The sequence below is a fragment of the Cornus florida genome, unplaced genomic scaffold (assembly GCF_030987335.1).
Source record: "Cornus florida cultivar Cherokee Brave unplaced genomic scaffold, ASM3098733v1 CherokeeBrave_3.0.0_Hap2_Chr08, whole genome shotgun sequence".
Classification (NCBI taxonomy): Eukaryota; Viridiplantae; Streptophyta; class Magnoliopsida; order Cornales; family Cornaceae; genus Cornus; species Cornus florida.
The window spans coordinates 33,643,707-33,666,486 of NW_026775578.1; the positions used below are offsets into that span (position 1 = coordinate 33,643,707).

Consider the following 22,780-nt stretch of genomic DNA (forward strand, 5'->3'; position numbering starts at 1 on the left):
TAAATTAGGAATTCTATCTAAAGGTGAAATAGATGAAGACGTATTACAAAAATGTTACCAGAAACATACAACATACAGAAACATACAGAGAATATTACCATGCGAAGAGTCTGTTTTTATTTATTTATTTATTTATTTATTCTTATCTTACAAGAAACTCGCACATTTTGGCTCTATGGAGTAACCGCTAAACTACCTGCTTAATAGTCTTTTTTAATTTATTTGTTTTGTATATTTTTTTAACAAATTTTCCAATTTATTGAAGTACTTTAATCTTCCTATCCTCTTTGACGAGCTTAGCGTTGCTGTATTCACACTCCTCACAATTATAAGTTTCATATATGTGAGGTAAATCATTCGACTCTCCCACAATGCAAGTCTATTATGATTTATGAAATGACTAAGCCCGTGCCTCGTGGATTAACATTAGATCAAGAGACTGACAATATTTTTTGCTCACACATATAAGACTTATACTTGTAAGAGATAATGTAAATGGCCAGATTAAAACTACAGCTGCCCAAAAAAATGGAACAAAAATCAAACCAGACCAAAGCCAAAGAAGAAAAGGGCAAATCCGAAATAAGATTTAACCACAAGCACAAAATAAGCAAAACCGAAATCATAATAATGGAACTAGCATGATCAGTGGAGAGATCTTAACCCAAACACTTCGATCACCTTGTATAACATACACAAAGGCATGTTCATTTTAATCCCAGAATCACATCTATTTTCTAGGTCCAAACTACCCCCAATAGCATTATACATTGTTGCACAGCCTGCTGAAGCGGATACATTTGGAATGAATGCACGCAAAGGTATACTAGATGGTCGACCACTCGGGGCAAACCTCTGACTCTCTAGCTTGGCCCGGAAAAGTGAAGCTTGAACCAGTAAAGGGTATACTAGATGGTCGACCACTCGGGGCAAACCTCTGACTCTCTAGCTTGGCCCGGAAAAGTGAAGCTTGAACCAGTAAACATCTGATAAAAAGAACCCTCAAAAGGGAAAATAATAATAATGGATATGGCATGGCGTTGAGTATATTAACTACTTCAAGTTGAACAGAGCTGAGAAACGAGCTTCACCACTCCCCACATGGGCGCATCATTCTGCAAGTAACAAAAATGACAAGTTGAAATAGAACAGTATAATTGGACATAATTTTGGAAGCATTAGATCTCCCTCAGAGAAGTAGAACAAAAACATTTTTACTGAATTCTATCATTTAATAAAACAAAAAGAAGAAAATTTAAAGAACAAAACAGACGAGAACAAAACAAAAGGCAGGTTTCCAGGAATGCAAAAACCCTAGGCTTTCTTGCAATAGCTTCGAATGCCTCACAGCATGAGTTGTCCTATGTGCAGTTTTTTCTTTGGTAAGCATCTGTCAAATATTTCCTCAATAAAAGATTATCGCAATATTCGTATGTTGGCAGAAATTCTATGAGCTTATACACTAATTACTCTGCAAAGTTTAAGGGCTTGGTGCTAAATAAATCAACAAGACTGCAAACGATAAAAGATAACCTGACATTGCTACCATTTACACCAGTTCATCTATTTGTGTTCATGATCTTTCTTGGATTGTAATTGTAACATCATTCCAACTGGTTATCACAGTCATGTGGTCAATACCTATTCTTGTAAGCTTCTATAAAAAGAAGGAAACAGGGACACCAGATCTGCTTTATTCTGAAGAATTAAACTCACCAGATGCACAATATCAAAGGCCTTGCGGTAGCTATCAAGAGAACTCTTAATGTTGTCATTCCTGTAACAATAATAATCACACTTGAGAAATTACTCGATAATATTTCCAAGTGAAACCAAATCAATATATAATTACACCCACATAAGCAAGCAAATAGCAACAACTATTTCTCAAACCCAAAAAGTTATAGTTTGAAACTGACTTTTTACAAGGCAGATTTTTGGTCCAATGTGATGAAAAATGCAAAGCTTTTGCTCAGTGTCCAGCTAAAATTGAAATTACACAACTCTTTGGTATCCCCAGACCAATGTGATATCACAGTTTTATGGAAACATGTTAAGCGATAAATTGCAGCATGATGTGTTATTTTGGTAGTATATTTCATTAACCTGTTACGTTTCTAATTATTTTGTCTGATTTTACATTTTTTTATTATTAAATAATCAAAATGACAAAAGACAAATCATCTGGACAATAGCAAAGTAATTGATTTATCTTCTCATGTATTCTAATAGCCTTTGGAAGTAGAATAGTCAACACAGCAGTTTCTTATTGCTGTTGATATGATACTTTTCCTACATAAAAGTTGGTGCATTATGCCTGCTGAATTGATTTTCTAACAGCTATTGTTGAGACAGAATTTGTTGTAGCACAGATCTGTCAAAATCTCAATAGTCTTGAAATTTTACATGATGATTTGATGATCACTTGCCACCTTAGCTATTATTTCCTCAAGTCCTCCCAGGAAAGCAGTTGCTTCTGAAAGTGCATTAAGTAGCATGCTTAGCCATATGTTATATAAATTCTTCTATTCACTAAAGAATTCCATCTCAAATACAACATGATACAAGTATGCAAGATCAATATATTGTTTGCCAAAAAAGCAAATACTACCAGTTAGAAGCATGCACGGCATGCACCTTGAGAAAATAGGAATATCATCAGAGCTTTGAGTCTGCCTCGCTCCATTTTTTTGGCATGTCTGACTTGTATTGGGAAGTGTCTGATGTGTGCTAGCATCCAACACATCAAACAATGTTACAGCAACCTTTTGAGTGCCTTCGTGCCCCCCAAGGAAAATTTCCTCAATTTACTGTCTTATCTTTTAGGCCAATAAGAGCCTGCCATATCCTTTTGGCCTTTTGCCCTTATGAGGCAAAGTTGTTGTTCATTTCTTCTAAACATTAAAGTGGTCTGAGTCGTTAACTAGATCCTACATAGGGTTATCAATAGGTTCTTCTATATACGTATGTACTCATGATTTGCTGAAACAAAAACTTGAAAGACACATCACGAAAAGTGGAACCAGTTCCAGTGTCAAAAGAATGGAAGTCTGACGCAAGGAAATGTGTACACATAACACCTCACCAAACTTGACAGGAAATCATGCAGCAGAAGAAGGGACAAAATAAAAATGCTTCCTATTTTTAAATAAAATAACATTTTAGAAACAGAGATTTCAAAATTGGAAAAAAAGTGACCAAAGGCGAGAAAATATCTAAAAGAGAAAAGTAGTAAATCCTTATTGGAGGCACTGCATATCATTAGATTTTCATTATGAGGGAAAGTTTAAATTTTTGTACACTCCAACTTTTACTGGAGTATATCTTCAATATTGATTCCAGTAACAAGAAATTAGAAAGATTGCAGTACACATCCATCATCATCATCATCCTTGACTAAATCCCAAATGAGTGGGGTCGGCCACATGAATTCTCTGTCCCCACTCTATTCTATTAAATGCCATATCGCTTAATATATTTAACTTTTTGAAGTCATTCTTTAATAATTTTATCCCATGTTATTTTTGGTCGCCCTCTCCTCTTACCTTCTATGACAACTACACTTGCTTGTTTGACCAGCGCATCACTAGGTTTTCAATGTATGTCTCCAAACCTTCTAAGTCTACTCTCCCTAAATTTCTCACCAATGGGTGCCACCCCTAATTTTTCTCCTAGTGTCCCATCTCTTCTAGTCACTCCACTCATCCATCTTTACATTCTCATCTCCGCAACATGAATGTGTAAAATGTTCAGTACACATGCATGTTGCATTCTAAATTTTTAATGTTTCACCTTCAGGCATGGACCTAGTGTATTGTGAGTGGGGGCAATTACCCCACTGAATTTTTTTTTTTTTTTTAGTATTATATATTAGTAATTTTTCCTTGGCTATTACCCCACTGATTTTTTTTTTTTTTTTTAGTATTATATATTAGTAATTTTTCCTTTTTAAAATTATATACCTATAGGATTAGGTTAGTTGTTATAAGATATCCAGATGGAACAATGTAAATGAACAAGCTAAAACAATTCAGAAGATTTTATTGACTTACAGAAACCCTACGGATATTCGTGTTTCATAGTTCAAACCATCAGACATTCCCAAGTCTCCTATGTGATCACCAAGAAGCAGCACATTGGTTCTCTTCTTTACTGAGGTATTATCATCAATTGCCCAGTCAATATCCCCCAATCGATCGTGAATAGGTGCAGCCATATCAAGAGCATGCTCATTCTTATTCAATACATGAATCGTCTTCCCTGCAGCAAGAGCAGGATTCCGTAATGCATGTGTCCGATTAATCTAAATAAAAAGCATACGACATAACAGAATTGCTGACATCAATATGAGATAATGGGATGAAGCTCTCCTGGTTTTGTTTCTAAATGCCTGGTTTAACATTCAATGGAACCAAAATTGAAATTCCAGATGCAGAATCACCAGACAGAAATCCCTATCATTTTTCTTTGTTACTTGATGTAGAGGAGAAATAGAATATAAATTAGCAAGATCAGATGTTTCATTCATCATGCAAGATTACAGTAGTGAAGAACTCCTTCATGCAGGCAGGCAACCACTTGAGGCTTGCCAATTATTTTCACAAGAGAGAGCAACCTACTTTACTTATTGAGGTCTAGCCAAAGATTTGGGAAGTGTACAGAGTGTAGAAGTACCAAGTACACAAGTTTAAACGGTATAATACATCCATTATTCTTTTCTTTTTATCAGGATGCGATCAATACCTTTAAAAGATACTAGGCGACCATGCTGATCAAATACCATACGGTTTGATACAATTTTGACATTCTTAAAGGATCTATGAAGTTTCTGTCTCAGGACCTGGCAAATTTAAGAAGAGGAGGTGTCTTCAGAGCATGAAATAACTGACTGAAAGCTAGATGTCCTGGAATAAAACCAACACAAACCCTGTCAAAACTAACCTCTTCTATGACATCTGCAAGCCCTGCAGAAAATATAAGAACGGGAACATCCCTTTCCTGCAAATTATAGAGAAAAAGGATAATGAGGCTAAACTCCTACCATAACTTTCAGTTATACTTTTTCTTCAGTTGGCTGTGGCTTCTGCACTAAGCCGTTTAAGAAAATCTCTAACCCAAAAAGTGTCAAAGTCACTCAGCAAACTGAACCAAATTTGAAAAAAGGCTGTAAAGTTGATATTAACAGGAAAGTAAAAAGTTTGTACTTAATGGATCAAAAAGTTCTGAATTTTTCAGCATGAGTTTTTTTAAAAACAGATACCTTGATGAGATCATATATTTACCAAATTATATTTTAAACGTTTTAAGTAAGAAAACAACTCATTGTTGCTGTTAATATTAAACCTTTGCATTATTAACTTTAAGGGGGGGAAATATATATATATAACAAAACACTAGAATACCATCATATAAGGTCTTACTTTGCGATAATATGCATGTCTTCCAAAGGCAATACTAAAAGTTGGAAGAAAAAAAAAAGTGCTCGAGTATGAGGAGAAGTTACCTCTAACAACTCAAAAAGTTCAACTACACCCTCCCTAAATGCAATTGTGGAATTCTCCACGGAGTTCTTTATTGCATCATATGTAAGACCACCCTCAATAAGAAGAGAATGGGTTTTTTCCCACCTGCATTTAATTGAATTGGAAATTTTAGTTTCTTAAAACCCAATTGAGGAGAGCCTTGTCAGATTTAAAAAGTGTCCTAGAATGTGTACTGAAGTAACAAAGTGTGGTTCCTGAGGACTTCTACATGGAAAATCATTTCCATCTTGTATGGATGCATATAAGCTACATAATAGGGTAGCACAAAATGTACCCAATTAGCTGGATTTAATGGGGCAAATGACCCTGAATTGTTAATGATCAAATTACGTACCACTCTTCCATGAGCTTTGCTTTCTCGTCAAGTGGAATTGTTGGATTAATTTCCAATGGATGATAATAAACATATAATTCTTCCCTCTTAGCATCATATTCGGGATTCCCCTGTTGCAAAAGCCCATGACTGCCTATAATTTTTATTAGAGAGCATCAAAAACAATTTTGTGAACATATAAATATAAATAGTTCTCTTGAATAGAAAGGAACACCGCAAACTTACTTTGCCCTCGACAACCATCAATCCGGTACTTAGTCAGTGTGGCATCAAAATCTGCAATTACCTAATATTCAAAAAGGAAAATTTTGAAAAATACAGAGATGCAAAAGAGAAGAAACCTGTGCAACACTCGAGTGAAAAATGAGACATTTTACAAAATATAGACGCTTCGACAAAGTATATGTCGGGTAGAACATGGATATGGTAAAGATACATGCATTCACAACCACAAGCATACGACTCATCTCCTCTTCCTTGCCGTCTATTTCCTCTTTTGCTTGAAAAGCTTTATTGCACGATTAAGTATTGTATCTCCGTCATATCAATATAAGATTGTATATATTCCAAAAAAATAATAATAATCTGGTGAATATTTGTCTTGTACAAAACTCAATGTGTATATAACTTTAAACTTTTCTCTTTAATTCTGAAATACTCCAAGTTACATGTTAGAAAGGTCTTAAACAATGAGAAGCAACGTTTCTACTATATTCTATATTGTAAAAGGGCATTGCCAAGTTCTCTTGGGGAGGGAGGACTTGAAGCAAACCTAAACTTTAGTATTTCATAAAGAGGCTGTTCTGAAGCTTGAAATGCACCAGTGACAACTATGCTCAAGCGTCTTATCGCTGAATCTGACAATGGCCCCTTTTATGGTTCAAACATGGTTATGGTCCAACATAATTGGAGTATATCTTAAAGAAGAAGAACTGAGATCAAAAAATACTATGTTGGATTTGGTTCCAAATTCATTTACATGCAATGTAACCCTCATATTCTCATGTTAATTTACATGGTTATGGTTCAACATAATTGGAGTATATCTTAAAGAAGAACAATTGAGATCATAAAATACTATGTTGGATTTGGTTAGAAACTCGAAATAGTTGAGAACATTACAAGTTAGAACATTAGATTCACTAAAAGCGCTAGTTTTTTATAATAAAATATGAATATAATGAGAAAGTTATTTGTTTAGCACACACACGTATATATATACACGTATATATATACACGTGTATATATACATATAAACACATATATAATTGTTTTCCGAAAGTAACATATTTTTCAGCATTTGTAGTATTCGCATACCTATATTATCCAATATTCATATCCTTATCAATCACTATGCTTCACGGTATCCCAGTTATATCTTTTCAAGAATAATTTAAGTGTTCAATAATTCTTAGAGAAGCATTTGAGACAACCACACTGGGGAAAACTACAAGCCAAAATAAGGTCTTTCCTCGCGCTAAATCTCCTTCTCAGGAAATGGAAGAGCATAGGTCGCCACCTTGCACGCTAACCTATGAAGCACGGACACACCTAAAAGGGCAAAGAATCCGTGTCGGACACCGACATGCGCCGGACACGCCAAAATACGTGTCTGATTTTTTTTTTTTTTTTTTAACATTCGGACACGCAGTGGACACACCTCCGACACGCATGTCGCATTCTTAGGGGTTTTTTTTTTTTTTTTATCTTGGGGACTTTTAAGAAAGTTGTGTTGAAGTGTAAGTATGAGGAATTGTTTAACAACTTCCCATAATATGGTAGTCATTACATAATTACTTAACAGTTAATTTTTATGAAACCTTTTTATATTAAAATAATCATATATTTAGGCTTATGTTTTAGTTCAAATATTCAAAATCTTGAACAATCAACTTTGGTTCTCTCTTGTTCTCCCACCGACCAAGCTTCGCTGCCAATGGATGGTCCTCTCTCTCCTCGTCTTCTTCTTATTTTCTTTCTTCACAAACCCTTGACACTTCTTTTTCTCCTTTCACAACAATATTTTACGTTATCTCCATGAATTTCTTCTCTTTTATGGATTCATCATTGTCCGTCTCCCCTTGAACTTCATCCTCATTTGTTTCAAGGGGAGAGCCTAGCCTGAGTTCAAGTTTACGTTTCAAGCTTGGAAAGCTCTCAAAAAGAAAGAAAAAGAAGTCACCAGTGAAGAAATGCAAGAACAATGCACTTCCTTTAGCAAAGCCTCTGTAAAAGGAAAGATGGTAAGGTAACTCGTTCCATCAAAGACAGCTTCAAAGCCAAAGAGGAAGTCTGAAGGGCGTGCCAGCTTTTCTTTCCACTGCAAAGTTCCTCTTAATACTGCTTCAATCGAACTAACGCTCATCCTGCAAATCGTTCAAAGGGGAAGCCTATACTTCAACAACCAAAACAAGAACAGATGCTCAAAGAGAGCTAAAGTTGGGCTTCAAGTTTCTGAGAATTTGTGGAGGTCCATAGGATTTATGGCCCAGTTGGATGGAGACACTTGGTACCAGTGAAGTCAGTCTTCCTGAATTCATCATCTAGCAATTAAACAGAAGTAGACGCATTAACTGGAAAGCATTAACCCAGTCATTTCTTACAGTAATTTCAGGTCAAAATTTCATACAAATAATAAAAATACATTTGACTACTATTCAGAAAATAAAACTGAAGGTCTATATCATATTTCTAATTAGAATTTTATGAACTACGTGTTAACCTCTGGGCCAGTTCCAAATGAAAATAAGGTTGTGTCGTCAGCTGCTCTGCAAAAAATGATTAATTTTTTGCTCAAGGGGCTTGTGAAGATGATCATCAAAGAATCTTGTCACTGGCTTTCTTGTCCCCAATTTTGGACCAAATCTGGATGCACAAGAAAGCCAGTGACAAGTTTCTTTGGTGATCATCATTACAAGATCCTTGAGCAAAAAATTAATCATTATTTGCAGAGCAGCGGACGAGACAACCTTAATTTCATGTGGGAACGGCCCAGAGGTAAATACATAGTTCGTAAAATTCTAATTAGAAATATGATATAGACCTTCAGTTTTATTTTCTGAATAGTAGTCAAATGTATTTTTAATATTTGTAAGAAATTTTGACCTGAAATTACTATAAGAAATGACTGGGCTAATGCTTTCCATTTAATGCGCCTACTTCTGTTTAATTGCTAGATGATGAAACAAATGAGGATGAAGTTTAAGGGGAGACGAACAATGATGACAAACCCCTAATTCTTTTTCTAACTATACCCTAATCCTCTTTCTTTCTTTCTTCCTTTTACCCAGCAAAACACAAAAAAAAATAAAAATAATAATTCATTAGTAGTTTTATAAAAGAATTACTCTTAATTTCTTAAAGTATAACATGATATATATAATATATATTTATTATTCGCCGTGTCCCTACCATATCCGTGTCCTAATTTTGTAGGATTTACCATGTCGCCATGTCCGTGTCGTGTCGTATCCGTGTCCGTGTCCCATATCCGTTTCCATCCTTCTTAGATGCTAACTAAGAAGCACAGGCACTTTCAAGGAAGAAACTTGTCTGCATAGGATACACTTCTTGGATATTTCTGAAAATGAGTCCAATATACTCTAGACGTGTCTGTAATTCAAAAATAAATTTAAATTTGAGATGACTAAAGCTTTTTTGACTCTCACCGACATGTAATTAATGAACCTTGTACATTGATAGGAATTCTTTTAGCATTTAAAAAAAATAATAATAAAAATAGAATTGTATGAATAATCCAATCAAAGATTTATATAAATTTATGATTATTACTCCCTCCGTCCCAATTTAAGTGTCGCTTATGGGGAGTAGTAATTTTTAAGGGGGCATGTGGGACATGCATGGTCTCCTTGGAAAATTACTAACTTGCCCTTTTAAATTTTGAATATTCAAGTTTGAAATTTTAAACTCAAAGGACATATATGGAAAGATGTGAAATATATTATTTGAAAAAGGAAAGTGGACACTTATTTTGGGACAGACAAAAAAGGAAAGTATGACACTTATTTTAGAACAAAGGGAGTATTATTTTTTTTTTTTTCAAGTATAAATTTATGAAATTTTTTAACATAATAAAAATAAAAGCTGTAAAAGGGTTTGTTGAAGGAATGGACATAGGAGTGGTAGAGAATAGAGGACTCACCAATTGGGTAAATATAGATATACATGCACGCACATATCTATATATACACACACAATCACAAACATACATGCCATGTCCTTGTTATGACTTCTGTATATAACAAGGGTGATTATGGTTGTATAATTCATAATTTCGATTTTGCTTTCATGAAGTGATGCTTGTCGTATATGATATGTTTTATTTTATACAAACCTTTTTTTCCCTAGGCAAATTCCATTAAACCAACAACAACAAAAAGAGGGACACACCCTTCTAAGGCAACAGCCTCACAAAACACCATTTCCAAAAACCAGACAACAGAAAAAAGAAATGAAAAAATAAAGGAAAAGGACCAAAACGCAAGACACAATAACACACAACCCAACAACTACAGACAAAGCAACAAAAACAAAGCAACCCCCAGTGGATTTGTCTGAAGTAAATCAGTAAATCACAAAACTGAAGGTCCAAAGATGAAGCAGCCTCAACCACTACTGATCTAGCAGTTTGAGAAGCAGACCAAGGAGTTTCCATCATGCAGAACTTGGTTTCGATTCCACCAAATGTGCCACACACAGAGTGAATAGCACTTTAATCAGCCTTTGCTGCAATCTTATTTTATATATACAAACTATATATTTTATTACTATGTCCATGTCCTACTAAATTGGGAATCGCACAGGCTTGGGTGCCCTTGAGGCTCCATGATTTGATGAGATGGCAAGATCCAAATTTGGTGTTCTTAAATGAAACCTCAAAGATAGAAGGAACTAAGTGGAGGTTGAAAATGCGGAACTTGGTGGTTGTAACAGTGAGGAGCTAAGAGGGGGTTAGCTTTGATGTTGAAAACACATTGAAGGAAATGCTGGTTAGTGACAACACACTCACACAGATGTGGAGATTGAAGGTGACAATGAGACAACAAAGTGGAGATCTAAGGGCTTTTATGAAGAACCTAAAAAAAGGCTAGAGAAGCAATTCACGCATGAACCTGAGAGCTTTGGAGAGGAAATCCTAGCTGCCATGGATATGCATGAGTTAGGGCATATAGAGAAAGATTTCAGATGCCCTATCTACTGCTATCTGGAAGCACACTAGATTTTTGAATTTTGCTTTAAATTCAAGCAGATTATGGGTTTTGAAATTCATGAATTTTGTGTTTTCATAATCATTGAAATATCTTCAGAAAACAAAACTTTTGAATCCTACAAAGACCACGGATCCGAACCAGACATAAGATTCTAATTGTTCATTTTTTATCCAGTATTCTATCAATTTCAGACAAAGCATCATACTTTTAAAGGAAAAAACTCTAATTGTGAACAACCATTATCATCAAAAGGAATGAAACTAGTATTTCCTGTCAAAAAAAAAAAAAAAAACTACAACCAATCACGCAGAAATTTCAGCCAACAGCAATCGGCATCAGCAACATTTTCATTATAGTCAAAATTAAGTGAAATCCCAGTATAAAAATTAAATTTGAATATCAAAGTATGAAAAAGAAACAGAGACTCTGTATATGATAACAAAGCCCAAGGACAATTGTAACATACATCACAAATATGTACAATCGTGAAATCAAGAACAACCCATATCCTCCAAGCAAATGGTATAACTTATTAGGCAAACAAAAATGGTCGTGTATGAGTAAAATTATTGATCACCAAAACACACACATACACACAAATAAGGATCGAGAAGATAGAGAAAATGCGGGAGAGTACCTGGAGTTTTGTGGGACCCCCAAGGCGAATTGCAGCCTTTTTCTGTTCAAGCAACCGAGAATCACCCACTACATCCTCTGACGAATCCTTTGAGGCATCAAATTGCTCCATTTCAGTTTGATTCCTCTTCCTGCTACAGCACCACCAAACCCTACACACAAACACACACATAAATATTGATATATAGGCTCGCATAAAGATAAGCATAGCAAATGAAAGATTTTGTATGATAAAAATGTATAGTTAAATTCAGCTATATATATAGATATATATATATAATCTTATGTATGTATAGATGTATAATGCATTATTATAGAGAGAGGTTACGAACCTGGAAGAGGCGTGAGAGGGAATAGTAAAGCGGGGCTCGCAAATGCTATTCCAACGAACAGGGATGATGTTGTGAAGCCTATAGCTCATGAGAGAGAGAGAGAGAGAGAGAGAGTAGTACTGCTATCTTGATATCAATTATTTAGGCTTTGTTTGGAAACAATTATTTTAGGATTTGAAAAAGGAATCTGAATTAGAATAGGAATTGGAATTAAAATGAATGAGATTTTAAATAAAAATAATATAATACCATTTTTGTCCTTATCTAAATAAAATTAAAGCCAAAATACACAAAAGACTTGAATATGCAGTTTATTACTAACCTGGATATGCTCAACACCTAGAGAAAAAAATATATGTTCAACACTCAAACCAAAGGAATAACCTTATTATGAAGAATCTGATCTCGTCGGTCGACAATACGACACGGTGGCTCGAAATAAGAGGAAAAAATATATATCTATATTATTAATAGATAATGAAGTAGTATGGATTTAGTTAAATAAGAGAATAGGAATGAAAACGTTAGAGATTGAGATATGGTAATAGATATTTAAGATAGGGTTTAATAAGAAGAATTTGGAAGGTAAATTAAGGAAATATTTAATTAAAGAATATATATTCCGTCAAATCCTGTCAAATTCTGACTTTTTAGACTGGATTTAAAACGCAATTAAAGCGTTATTTGAAATCCTATAACTATCAAATCCCTTTTGTAATTCCGTGGTTCCAAACAAGGTAAATCATGTTTTCAAATCCAAATCCCATCAAATCCAGCATTCCCTGTATTTATTGAAAGTGTAAAACCGAAATGTATGCCGATGAGGCTTCTAAGTTTTTTTTTTTTTTAAATGGTAAACCATACACACACCATTTTTGCCCAAGTTCGGGCTCGAACCTTGACTTTGACAAAAATGGAGTGATTACATCAATAGACCAAATTTTAATTTATTTTTTCCTTTGACCTTATACCACAAAAATCATTTAAGTCGGGAGTGCGATATCGAAAAAGAGACTTATCCTCTCTTTTTTTCATTTTTTCTTAGAAAACATGTATCGATCCCATAACAAACGCATCATTCAAATGAGTAGTGTAATTCAAAAACGAGATCTCAAAAACTTGCTTGCTGGATCTCTCCACGCATCTATTACCCTTTAGTTGAGGTTTCAAGTCACAACCAAATGATGCAATAAAGTGAGACATTGGACCCTACTTTGTTCCATCAATCGATTGTAAGAATGTCGATTTTGCATTTCGGTGCAAATTGAATTTTCCATTAATTTATTTTCATTGAAAGGGCACATGTATAAGTAAAAGTTATTTGGTAACTCTTTTACCCAATAATTTTTGGGAATAAAATTCTGTCCTCTCACAATTTTTTTTTTAAGTGAAATTTATCAAAATAGTGTAAACAGAATAAAATTACAAAAAAATGTGATTGGAGATGATTTTGATTTATAATGTTGTGTTTGTTAATAGTTAGATGTGAGCTTTATATAACTTTTTGGTCGAGACAAACTGAATTTTTCACGCATGCAAACTTGAGTATGAGATCTAGTCCATTGTTGAGCCATCTCAAATTTAAGCCTGAGATCAAAAGTTGAAGATGAAAAAAAAAAAAAAAAATCTATACAATCCTTAATTAAGGACTTACATTTACATGTTGTTAATAACTTCGTTCGTGAACACATAAATTGTTCAAGCTTATCTTGTGTAAAAGAGCTTAAGAAGGGAATTTAAATTCGTACCAAACCATTCATAAACAGCTCAATTCTGTGGATTGATTTGCAACACTTCTTTTATATAAAGAAAAATGCTTCTGATGTTGTGTTATGTTTTAAAAGTATCAAACAACTAAGCTCGATATAGTGTTTTGAAATTTAAATACTAAGAAATATAGCAAATATCATGTCAAAATTATTGACTAAATGATATTTTCCTAATGTTCTCCTTTTCCATAATTTTGGACCCTTAGGCTAGAGTTGCAAGTTGGGCTGACCCAACCCAGTCCAGTTCTAACCCAATCTCAACCCGAATTAAGTTAGATTGGGTCAACTCGAATTGTATCTAACCTAAGTTATGGTCAAAACCCTTTGAATATTTTCGGACGGGGCGGGACGGATTGAGATTTTTTTTTCCCCAACAAATTTTTTTTTTTTTTTTCGGAATTTATTCACTACGTATATTATATATATATATACATATGCTCGTGTGCGCTTTACATCCTTGTAATATCGATATAGTGCTTATAACCTCCCATTGTTTGTTACCCTTTCTTACAATTTAAAAATGTTGTTTGTTAACCTTTCTTACAGTTTAAAAATGGTGTGATTAGCTCCTTTTGAGTGTTGACCTCTATTGATCAGTACCGAGCTACAAAAAGACTAAAATAACCCTCTATCTATGATTTAAAAATAATAATAAAATAACATACAATGAGAAAAATAAATTTAAAAAAAAAAAAAAAAAATAGCCCTCTATCAATACGCGGTCGTTTCAAGTTAGGGCATATTCACAGTTTACAAACTTGCACTCTCTTTTGGTCTCTGTAGAGAAAGTAGAGATGAACTAACAATTGTAATGGTTGTTTCTGAAACTTATCTTCATTTCTTTTGGTTCTCTCAATCGGTATCACCACTTTTCAAGTTGAGACAACATCCATCTTGGGAAATTCACACCTCATACCATCTTATATCCAACTTTTTTAGATTTTGGTGCGGTTGCAGTCGTCATAAGAGTCGCCGTAACACCGGAACCAGAGGGTGCGGAAGTTGCGATTGGAGATGGAATTTGATTTCTTGATTTAGGGGGAGAAATTGTTGGACAAACCCAAAAGGTGAGTACAGAGTATATACATCATCTCTGAATATGTGTTTTTAATCGGTACCCATTTCATCATTGCCTCTGATTCGAGTGATATAGTGATGGGTTTTGTTTGTTGATCTTGTTTTGATGATTTTGGAAATTTTCTCAGAAGCTTTGAATATGTGTTTTTAATTAATACCCATTTCATCATTGCTTCTGATTTTGTTTGTTGAACTTGATTTGATGATTTTGGAATCACTCATAAGCTTTGAATATGTGTTTTTAATCAATACTCATAAGCCTTGAATATGGTTTTGATTTTTGATCTTGTTTTGATGATTTAGGAATCGTTGTGTGAAGAAACAAATGAGATCAAGAAATCGTGAGAGAGCAACCGCGTGAGATCGAATCGGATTGCTCTCTGCAAGCTATTCTCTTCGATGTTGATATCTGTATGACCATTATTAGGGCTGACGGTAGTGAATTTGCTGGTGAGATGTGCGAGGTAGGGAGAGAGAGATTAGGGTATTATATACAAATATATATATATTTATATGGTGAAGGGAGTAAAGGAATATAAGAAGGGTAATTTTATGAATAAAGGTTTTTAAAATGGTCATGTGCATGGCACATGACTAATTTGCGTCGAATTTTAATCGAAAAATTCTTAACGGAGGTGCTTAATTACACATTTTTATATCTAATATGAATTTATATAAACAAATTTAACTATAAGGGGTAATTCGCACAGATTTAAAAATTATAGAGGTGTTTTTCAAACTTTTCCCTATAACTCAGCCTAAATATTTTTGAGCAGGTTGACAGGTTAATTTTTTTTTTTTCCCTTAACAATTTTTCTTTTTTTTTTTTAGGAATTTATATATTACGTATATTATATATTTAATTATATTATTATTAAAAAAATAAAATATTTTTAGGGCAAATCATTTCAGCCTCCCAATCGCCCCAACCTATTCTCTCTCCCCTTCCCTCCTCTCTCTCTCTCTCTTTCACTCTCCAACTGCAAACTACAAAATTTACAAGAATCTGAAGTTCAAAACCCATATATTTCAGTTTTATCTAGTTTTTTTTTTTTTTTTGAAAGGTAAGAATCAAAAGTTCAAAACTCATATCGGCATATCATTTCAGATTGTTCAAAAAATTAAAACCTATATCTTTCAGTTTCCATCGCCTGTTGTTCTAGTTCGAGTTCGCTGTTTGCAAACTACAGCCGCTGTCTCTCAACTCTCAAGCTTGCCCCCCCTCTCTCTGTGCAACTGCTAACTTGTATGTATAGGTTATGTTTTAATTTTTTTTTTTTCTAAATCAATTAATCAAGGTTTGTAAGACTGTAATTCTTGTTTTACAAATCAATTAATCATGTTCTGTAAGAGGGGCGTCGGCGACAGCACTGAGGGGACGGCGGCGGAGAGAGAGAGAGAGAGAAAGAGAGAAGAGAGAGGAGAGAGAAAGAAGAATTCTTTTTTATTTTTTCTTTTTTAATTTGGGTTTTAGGTTGGGTTCTGATTGAGCCCAGCCCAACCCGAATATATCTGGGTTTTGACAAAATTCAACCCGAACATGAACTCGATTTGGGAATTTAAAACCCCAATTTCAAATTTTCTGGGTTAGGCTGGGTTAGCCCGCCCAACTAGGAAGCACAGACACTCCAAAATGGGGGAAGAATCCGTATCCGACACGTGTCGGACAGGTTTTTGTGAATGTTAAGTGCTAACAGTAAAGTCCTAAATGTTAAACAGTCATGAACGTTAATAGTCCTTTCTGTCTATACTTTTGTATTTGGAGTAAAGTTGCAATGATGATTAAATGATACTAGTTATTATTCTAATGTCTTGTTTTTTATTTGGTTTTATAACTCTGTAACATTGTTCTTTTATAGTTTATTAGTTATGAGTTATGATTTGTGCTTTTTTTTCATTGTGAGGTTGATGAAAATAACAACAGTCAGTAATTTTTAAACTACTACATCATATACGACACGACATCGACACGGCGACACAGCAAATCCAAAAAAATTAGGACACAGACACGACGGGGACACGGCGAATAGTATACATACATATATATATATATACAAAACAAATGGAAGAGATCGCGTGGGGGTTGAACGGAAGCAATTTCCATTTCTTGTGGGTGATGAAGGAGACCGAGCACCACCCACAAAGAATGGGGAGAAGGGAGGAGGCAGTTTGAACCGAATAACGCACAAACAGCTTTAGTACACACATAGGCCTCAATTATATATATATATATATATATATATATATATATATATATATATATATATATATACTATTCGCCGTGTACCCGTCGTGTCTGTGTCCTAATTTTTTTGGATTTGTTGTGTCGCCGTGTCGATGTCATGTCGTATCCGTATCCCGTATTCGTGTCCGTACTTTTTAGCTGCCTAAGTTGCAGCCCTACTTCAGGCTAATCTGAAGGCCCAAAATTACCATTAAGTCACAACTTGTTAAGGGCCAATTTGGCTAGGCTGCCTGTAGCCTCAAAACGGGCTCTAAGCCTAAAAAATCCTTTGTCAATAATAAAGAGCGCTTGGTAAAATTTCTAAAATTGACTTTTAAAAACTCTAAGTGGTTTAGAAGCCTGAATGACCAAAGCAAATAAAACATGTTTCCTAATCGACTTCCCACAAGGTACACACTTTTTAAAATAATAAATATAAAATTCCAATATTGTCCATTATTTAACCTATTTCCATTTCTGAATTTCATTACAAACTTTTATCTTTCTATTTTTGCATCATCTTCTTCCTTTGTTCTCTACCCAAAAATTTTAAAAAATAATGCTGAGCAAAATTTTACAGAACTTTATTGAAAAAAAATATTGTTGAAAAACAATTCAACAAAGAAAGAACAAAAAGATTGAACAGTTGCAAGAAAAAATAATATTGATTCATATTTGACTTTATTGTCTTAAGAGTTCCAAGATTTATGAACTCTCATCCAAACTTCAATTCTATATATGAATTCTAAATAATTCTTCTTCCTCTCAAAATATATATATATATATATATATATATATATATATATATATACACATATACATATATATATACACACACAATATATATATGTGTGTGTGTGTGTGTGTATAATTTTTTTTTTCTTTTTTGAAGGCTACCCGTTCCTGTTAAAGTGATTTATAGATATAAATAAGAATAAAAATGGAATATTTTTGCTGCCATCTCTCTCTTTCGTTTATTTTTCTTTCGTTTTCTTTTTTCCATCTCTTTCAACTTCTATCATGTAGTCAAGGAAAAAAAAATATTTCTACCATGTAGATTAGGTTAAATTTGTATATCCTGATATTCACTATGCCAATTAATCATTGCTGCATCATAAGCAATTTCACTCCATCATGATTTTTTTTCTTCCCTTCTTTGTACATTCCAATTCAACTCTTTATTATTATTATTCATGGTATTATTCATGGTTTATTAAAGATATAATTGCCAACTTAAATTATGTTAATAGTTAAAAAAGCTTCAAAAAATTTATCCACCAAACAACTTTTTTGTTTTAAATTCTTTTTATCAAAATGCATTCTTCAAAGCCGATTCAATGGAAGGAATTTTAGAAAGTGAAAGCTCCCCCAAACAGAGCCTAAATGTTTTGGGTGTTGTTTATTTTGAAAAATGAAAAATATAAAAGCCATGAAGAGAGAGAGGTGAGAAACGGATGGCACAAACATGGGCCTTCGTTGATGGTCATAAGGAGGCCTGATGAAACTGAAAAGGGCTAGGAGTGAACAAGAAATGGGCCCACCCAAACAGGGATCGATGTTTTGTTGCATTGGCCCATAATGAGAGCAGGAACAAACACAACCTCAAAAACACAGTGAGATTGGTGGGCCTTCACCCTTCAAAAGGAAGAATTAACAAATTCTCATTCTATTTGGTGGCTAAATTTATCCATTTTTTATGGTGTTATTAGTTGGTGACTGAGCTTATTTGCTGCCAAGTTTAAGAAAATTATGTAAATTACACTCACTTATTCTGAATTATAAAAATTACACCAACTTTTCGTGAGGCTTACGGTAAAATAATACAAAAATGAGAATGTTAACATATAGATGATAAGACTGATAGGAGGAGAGATTGGGTTATAAACTAGAAGGTGTGGGGGAAATTAGTTGCGACACTTGTGAGTACTATCACAAGTACCATTGGAAAATTTTGAGAGCGGAATATTCTAATTTTTTGTTATTTAATTTTAGATTTTTCATGTTCATTCCGTCAATCTCTCTCAAAATTATATATATATATATATATATATATATATATATATATATATATATATTATGTTTAGTTATAAACATTTAGTTTTAAAAAATTGTCTTTTATAATTCTCTTAAAATAGTTATATATATATATATATATATATATATATATATATATATTTAAATGTTAGAAACCCAAAAGCACATCTTTGCATGCTAATCAATCCACCAAAGTGCAAAAATAGGACTCCCCTTTGTATCATGCTGCCTTGGCCTTTTCTCATGAGCCCTTCAAAATTCTCAATCATTAAAGTAAATTCTAACAAATACATCTTTCTCAAGCACAAAATTCTACACTAAAGCAAATATTGTCAAATGCCTCTTCAAATAAAGTTAGTTACCGGTACATAAATAATCAATTTAAAGTCTTTGATTGCTTCCAATTGTACAAAATAGATTCAAACTTTCTGCAATGCATTTACCAAACCAAAGAGGGCTCACAAAGCTCCTCAAAGCAAGTTCAACTTATTCTTTTAAATTTTACACATAGTGAATGTGAAAAAAAGCCTAATCTTTTCTCCACAAACCATTATAAAACATCACCAAAATAAATCAAAGAATATCATCAGTAATAATGAAATCACCCCCAAAACATACAAATTGAAGAGCAATAACAAACCATAGGGTGAATAATCATATAAATAATGCCATTTCAGCAGCAAAATGGACATATAACCAACCCATTCTCATTACAGTCTGGGCACTTCTCACACACCCCATCATCATTTGGACCCAATTTTTGGCTACCATTGCAGTTGAAACACATAATAAACCGGACCCCGGCACAGCCGTCACATGGGCCGTCGGACCGGTCGATCGGGACGGCTTCGAAGAGCGGCCGGAGCCTCCCCTGCTCATGTAAAGTCAGTACCTCTTCAGCTCCCCCAATGTACCTCCCCTTAATGAAAAGCCTTGGAGGGACTACTTTTTCGCCCAAGGTCCTCCACAGCTCTTCTCTGAATTCCAAGTGCATAGACACATCTCTTTCATAAAACAATACTCGAAAGCTCTCTAACAGAAACCTAATGCCGTGACAGTCCTCGAACGTCTTCCGAATCCCTCGGAGGCCGGTCGTGTAAAGAATTACTAAGTCGCTACCACCGGGAGGACACTTCTCCTCGAAATCTAATAGAGGGTTGGGAGAAGTCTCCTCCTCCTCCTCGATTAACGGGTCCCACACTGGGTAATGACCTTCTGTGTCATCGTCTATTCGACGAGCTTTTAGAGGCGGCCCTTCTTCCATACTTTCTTGAATTTGTTTCTCTTTTATGGCTCTCCTCTCTGCTTCCAAAGCCCTAATCTCCCTAACTGCCTGCTCAAATGCAGCCAGTAGGTTCGGGTCGAAAAGGCTGCCGGAATTCAAGACCGGCCGCCGGAAAGATGACACGTCGATCTCCGATAAAGGGGTTTGTTTATTTTCACCGGCTCGAGAGTCTGACAATCTAGAGGCTTCTGAATTTTCCTTCAATGAGCTTGAATTTGCTGAATCATTCTTTGAATCAACTGGGATTTTGACATTTGGCATATTAGTCTTTGGCCTAGTGTTCTCTTTGTCGTGGTCGTCGAACTCCATTTCTTCGTCTTCAAGGTCTCTCATTAGCTCCAATACATCGATAACCTCCGGTTCTTGCACTTTGAAGCTGCTCTGATGGAGTTTCTTTGGCTCTTCTTCTTCAATCACCAACTGGGACTGAACATTGAAATTAGATTCCATCGACGAAGAATGGACAAAACCATCTGAGGCACTCACCTGAAGGACTCGATCTGGCTTCAGATACCCAATTGGTCGAATCGATTTCAACTTCTTCAGTAACTTACCTTTCACTCCCCTCATGTTTTCTTTTTTAGTGAGTTCTGTACACAAAATCTGATTGGTTGAGCAAATATATGCAGTGATATAGGAAGGTTTAGAGAGAGAAAATTCAGGTGTGAATTGGGTTTAAGGAGAGAGAATTAGAGGGGCAAGGTGGGGGCATAATTCTATCTGCTTTTAGGCGTTGCTCGGATGGACAGAGTGCTGTTTTCAAGCTAACGGCTAGTTTAAAGTTTGTAAGGAATTTTAAATTTTGAAAATGATAAAGTGGGAGGAGGTCTATTGAGAGCTGTGGGGCTGATGAAGGATTGCTTGAATCCACTGGAGTTGACACATGAAAAGGCGTTGTACACTCCTGAGGTGGTTGAATTTTATTGGTCATATGGATAACCGTTGACTTGTTTGACTTTGTTATTGTCGTTTATTGTTGTCTTTTCAAAATTAGGATTTTTACATAGACACCTGTGTTTGGGGCAAGGAGAAGCAAATGAAAGTTTGGTTATTTTTAGACAATCACATCTTCTTGTTAAATTTGCCATCCAAACAGACCTTAAAATATGTGAAAAGTTCAGTTTATCCTTTTTTATTTTATTAATTTAAATTATAAAATTTTAAAATACTTAACGGACCAAATTACCCTTATATATATATATACCCCCACACAACAGTGACCACCGGCACCAACAACAGATCCACTGATCGTCAATCTATTCAAAACGACGCCATTGGGAGTCGATGACGGAGACTCTCCCGGAGCTGAAGAGAACGACGGAGGCACGGCAATACCGGAGGGAGACGAAGCAGGAGCGTCGGAGGTTGGGGGAGCAGGTGGAGAAGCAATCAGAGAGGTCGGGGCAGTACCGCCTGCGGCGAAGAAGACGACAGCGAGGACGACAAGCCGAAACGCCACACCCGACTTTTCGGTCTTGAATTAGTTCAGAGGTCCCGTTATTGATCAGGCGATAGATGTTGGGCATCGAGGTCTTGAATTGGTACCCAAATCGAAACCCAATTGATGAAATCAGAAGAACAACTGGGTTGTTGGTGAGAGGAGGAGCAAAATTTTCAATTGATTCAGAGGTTTGATTGGGGTGGGATTGAGATTGAGATTCACCAAGTCGGCTCCCTTCGCCGGAACCTTTTATGCATAATGAAGAGCATGGACTGAACCGGTAAAATACTACCCGGCGATGGCTTCACAGAGAGCATGGACTGAATATACCGGCGGTGAAGCTAGACTGACCGGCGAGGAGCGGGCCACGACGGTCGGCAGAGCTCTCTGCCATGGAATAGCCGGAGCTCTGTAGAAGATCATGCGTAGGCGAGGAGTGGGCCACGGCCGTCGGCGGAGCTCTCTGCCATGGACTCGTCGAAGCTCTGTACAAGAATCATACGCCGGCGAGGAGCAGGCCACAGATTATTATGTGTATATACAGATTAGAGTCAAAACCATTATGTGTATAAGCTATATTTTGGCACCATAACTTCTCCAAATTCAATCCACAAGTCTGAAACTGCTCCGTCGGTCGGAGACACACAAGTCTGAAACTGCTCAAAACCATTAGAGTCATCGACAATTCTGGGAAAATTATTTAACAATTTGAATGGGAAATCAGAACCATTATTAGTAAAGAATGATATGGGCATTAAATCAATACCCATTATAAAGCAAAACTCTGTTTTTCTTCATTATTTATTTGAAATTCTTTCTTCTATAATTTAATTTTGCAATAAACAAAAAAAATAAGTTGATATATATTGGTTTA

General features: G+C 35.1%; 2 protein-coding genes and 1 long non-coding RNA gene across 4 annotated transcripts; 1 reads left to right on the forward strand and 2 right to left on the reverse strand.

Annotated features, from left to right (window-relative positions):
• Positions 1-607: 607 nt before the first annotated feature.
• Positions 608-12,230, reverse strand: LOC132271222 (uncharacterized). 2 transcript variants are annotated; one of them, XM_059772540.1, is made up of 10 exons: positions 12,077-12,230; positions 11,746-11,896; positions 6,103-6,163; positions 5,878-6,010; positions 5,504-5,627; positions 4,942-4,998; positions 4,744-4,840; positions 4,053-4,260; positions 1,717-1,777; positions 608-1,115 (listed from the first exon to the last, which is right to left on the reverse strand). In XM_059772540.1, the coding sequence occupies exons 1-10, from the start codon at positions 12,163-12,165 to the stop codon at positions 1,059-1,061; spliced, it is 1,038 nt and encodes a 345-aa protein (XP_059628523.1). In that variant the 5' UTR covers positions 12,166-12,230; the 3' UTR covers positions 608-1,058. The 2 variants fall into 2 exon arrangements, with proteins under 2 accessions (XP_059628523.1, XP_059628524.1); XM_059772541.1 differs by lacking the exon at positions 608-1,115 and adding an exon at positions 2,407-2,476.
• A 1,902-nt stretch (positions 12,231-14,132) lies between these two features.
• LOC132271223 (uncharacterized) lies at positions 14,133-16,730 on the forward strand. The gene is made up of 2 exons (XR_009469668.1): positions 14,133-14,912; positions 15,226-16,730. It is a non-coding gene; the product is annotated as an uncharacterized LOC132271223 (long non-coding RNA).
• A 2,880-nt stretch (positions 16,731-19,610) lies between these two features.
• On the reverse strand, positions 19,611-21,162 carry LOC132268580 (uncharacterized protein At3g28850-like). Its single transcript, XM_059769411.1, has one exon. The coding sequence runs from the start codon at positions 21,033-21,035 to the stop codon at positions 19,854-19,856; it is 1,182 nt and encodes a 393-aa protein (XP_059625394.1). The 5' UTR covers positions 21,036-21,162; the 3' UTR covers positions 19,611-19,853.
• Between the last annotated feature and the right edge of the window lie 1,618 nt (positions 21,163-22,780).